The sequence below is a fragment of the Alligator sinensis genome, unplaced genomic scaffold, assembly GCF_000455745.1.
Source record: "Alligator sinensis unplaced genomic scaffold, ASM45574v1 scaffold469_1, whole genome shotgun sequence".
NCBI lineage: Eukaryota > Metazoa > Chordata > Crocodylia > Alligatoridae > Alligator > Alligator sinensis.
The window spans coordinates 1,789,224-1,793,005 of NW_005841934.1; the positions used below are offsets into that span (position 1 = coordinate 1,789,224).

The 3,782-nt window shown below is 41.2% G+C and overlaps 1 protein-coding gene across 1 annotated transcript in view; it reads right to left on the bottom strand.

Annotated features, from left to right (window-relative positions):
• The window catches only part of PTPRG (protein tyrosine phosphatase, receptor type G), a 349,654-nt gene that overhangs the window by 113,538 nt on the left and 232,334 nt on the right, over positions 1 to 3,782 (bottom strand). The window contains exon 6 of the mRNA XM_025199043.1: positions 2,769 to 2,835. Within this exon, the coding sequence (XP_025054828.1) occupies positions 2,769 to 2,835 (67 nt within the window). The remainder of the gene's footprint in view (positions 1 to 2,768; positions 2,836 to 3,782) is intronic.

Sequence of the window (3,782 nt, forward strand, 5' to 3'; positions counted from 1 at the left end):
ACAAAAGACACACCACGGTTACTCAATGGTTGACCACGCGTTGTTGTCCTAATGATGGAGGAGGGGGAAAGGGACCAAACCGCCCAAGGTGCTTCGACAGTTCGGTCTCAACAGCGGTGCTGGCACCAGGTGGTGATGCCCTGGCCTATTCTGCGGGAGATGCAGAGATCTCCACTTGGAGAGTTTCCTCCTCCTCTGCTCCCTTCTCAAGGAGGGGATGAAGCCAGGAGCTGTCAGGATTTCAGCTGGAAGGATATGGAAAACGGCGATACTAAACCATAACAGAACGCCTGGAAACATTTCTGCCGTGTGCATGCGTTGGTGCAAAATATCCGACATCTGCAGAGTGAACAATGGCCCAATGACTTAGGGCTGCCTTGGGATGAGCTGTTTGAGCCAATTCCTGAGGATTGTGACCATCCCAAAGTTAGGAGTCGCGTTATGCTCTCAGACACCATCTCTTACTGCTCTAGTCTCTCTTGCACACGTGCACGTGCACACACCCAGACGTGAAGTCTGCCAAACAGCCCAGACAGGCAGCATCCACAGATGGCAAAGACATTTTAAGTTCTCCGTGTGCTTATTTCCTCCTTGTTGTGCCTGATCTCTGGTCGCCTTTGTTGACCTGCTTCTCTCCCCGCCTTCCCTCCCCAGCAAGCTGTCCAAAATACACACGTGTTTCCATATCGGTGGAATAGCAGCGCTGAGCACGGCGTGACTGAGAACAAAAGAGGCTCTTTGAGATGCTATCCTTTGAGAGTAGGTATTTAAGTTTGAAAAAAGCCCACTTAGGTAGATATATGACTCAAGTGGAGCCCCTGTGGAAGAACTGAAGCTAGCACATATACCACTAACTCAACACAGCAACAAAATGGCATATCTTTCTTTTAAATGAAAGCATGATACATATTTGGATTCTGTCATCATAATCTTTTATTGATGTTTCCGATAAAAGGGAACAGCTTTTTAAACTGCACCCTGGAAAAAAAACCCAACCCCTAATTCCCCAACAGCAACAAAAGCCTTAAAAAAGCCCTTTTATTAGCCCAAACAGGAAGGAAAACTAGAATTTCCTGCAGTTTTAACTTAATGTTTTCATAAGGAAACAAGTTATTGAAATATCTCAACCCATTTCCTCCACTTAAAATGCTAGTAGCCTTCTGTGTATTGTGGGTAAAACAAAAATACATGTCTTTTATCCACCCAGATCTTGCTGTGCGTAAGCAGCTCCGGCTCCGACTAATCATTATGTGGTCAGGGAATCACAGCCTAGGGACCGGGTGACATTTGACCACACAATTATTTTGGGGAACGGGGTGCACTTCATAGACACCAGGATGCTTTGCACCCTTGCAGCTATTTCCACAACAGTTTGGAGGAAAAGGATGAGATTCATTAAACACTGGTCACCTTTGCCAGGGGGGTAAAAAAAAAAATAAATCATGAACTAGGAGACGGGTAGGACACTGAACTAAAAAAGATTTTGTTTCCCTTAAATGACAGCTTGACTTCAACATCAAATTACACAATGGCTGAAAAATCCTAACAGCTCAAGTCATCTTTGGTATTTTTTTTTTTTTGCCAGCCTGTTTTGTTACCCAGTGGGAACTGGATAATCACATCTATTTTTGTGGAAAACAACATAGTTTTTCAGCTCAGTGTGTAGTTTTTATTTCACAGCCGAACACTGCAATTTATAAATGGCAAAACCTATGGAAAATTCTCTAAATTAAGGACTTTGTTGTATGTTATCATTTAACCCCTATTTTTCACTTTCACTAGATTTATTGGTGTTCCTGGCTGCAACGTTAAATGACTCTGAAAGCAGAGCAATTAATCCAAAATCCTATTTGTTTTAATCCAACGCTGTCAACTAGTTTTAGGTTTCTAGTCAAGAGAAAAAAAATGTTTGTTAAGCTCTACAGCGCTAGCTAATGTCTAAAGACAATCCTCTGAAAAGGTGCAAAGATATTTTATCACAGTACTATAGATGGAAAGGAGATTTATTATCGTACCTAACACCATTTCAGCAGATGCCTTTTGAATTATAATGAGATTATTAAAACTTTACAAATCATTATATTAAAACCTGACAGGAGTACTTTTGGAACTGGAGTATCTTGATGTCATTGCTAATGATGCATTACCAATGATAAGGTTTCAAGAAAATTCCTCAGTAAAAACTGGTTATAAAAATATAAAATATATTAATATTTATTTCAGTACCTGCTATAAGTTCAAGGATAATAGGTTTATATGCATCAGAACAGCCGAATGATCATATTTATGTCAGCATTAGAAAGATGTTCATCTGCTACAAAGTTTAATTAATTTTCACAGATAGTTAATTTTCTGTTTCATTATCAGGTCCCTAAATTTGAAAGACAAATAATTTATAAACAAATAGAAACTTCAGAGAGGAGTATTTTTAGAGCAAATGCAAGATAAATACCAGGAATGAAACATCAGCGCTGCATTCGAAGTACTAATATGAATGATATATTGTACGAGGTTTTGATTTATAACTCGCGCCTTCTGAAGCACAGGCTGAAAAGAAACAAATTGTTTACCGTTAACCCCAACCCATTTTCAGGTAATAAATGAGTCTGATCTTTACCAATCAAATAATGGCTCTAATGCCCTTAACCATCAGCGGATGAAGAATGTACATCTCTATGCGTCCTTTGGAGGGTGACCGGATCCTTGCAGGACAACTTTCCAGCCCCTCTCCCCTTCCCGGCAAGAAGGCAGTGAAAGCAGCTACTTACCATGATGTACGACGCCCTTCAACCCATGGATAATAGGATCCAGTGCCGGATTGTCCCTCTGACTGACCTACATGTAAAGGATACATGATTGGTTAAATCTATTCTGGCATCAGACAGAACAGTCTCAGTTTAATCTTCTAAAGAGAAAAAAAAAGATGTTATCTAGCAAGCTGCTTAGTTCTCACATTTACAATGGTTCCTCACCAAACGCCACAGATACACGGTATAATAAAATAAACCGAGGAAGGCTAAATCAAGAGGAAGAGTCCCCGGAATACATTAACGTATTAGAAATATTATCGCCTGGAAACAAAACAGCAGAGGTTTCTCTACCCATTTTAATTTGTTTGCTTTGCTTTCCGGGGGGAAACGTCATAGATAAAGAGTAGTTTAAAGTTACTAAACAACCGTCCATCACCTCCTGAAAGTGTTCGGAGTCGGATCTGTGAATCCACCTCTTCAACAACTGCATCCTTTTCTACCAGCAGCGCAGGCTGGTCCTCGGTCCCCTTTTCTATTTGTATTTTCAAAGTCGCTTCGTTAGAGTCATTTGGGAAGAGGAAAGGATAAAATCATACGTGGCAGTTCAGGGGTTAGCTTCTGAAATTTTGACAATGCAATCTTCCAGGTTTCCAGGGCAAAAAATTGCTTTCCTGTAGCACTTATGAGCCAGGAAATTGCATTGTCCTTAGCTGTGATAATAAAGCCACGATCCAGAGGGAAAAGTGAAAATCCAGGCAAAGGGACAGTTAAGTCCCATCCTTCCCCACTTCCAGCTCAAACACAACTTCCAGAAGAAGCCTCCATCTGTCCCTTATTTGCAGTACAGCTAAGCAAAAACCAGCTGCCAAGAATGGGATGCAATTTTTGCCCCCCACCATCCATGAAGCATTGGTGGAATAGCTTGCTGTGTTAACGAGCACGATCATTAATTACCTGGGTCACACTTCGGGTTTGGTTGGGGGAGCGGGGTTGCCAATAGTCAATATTTGAAATCTGAGGGATGCTGTTTCC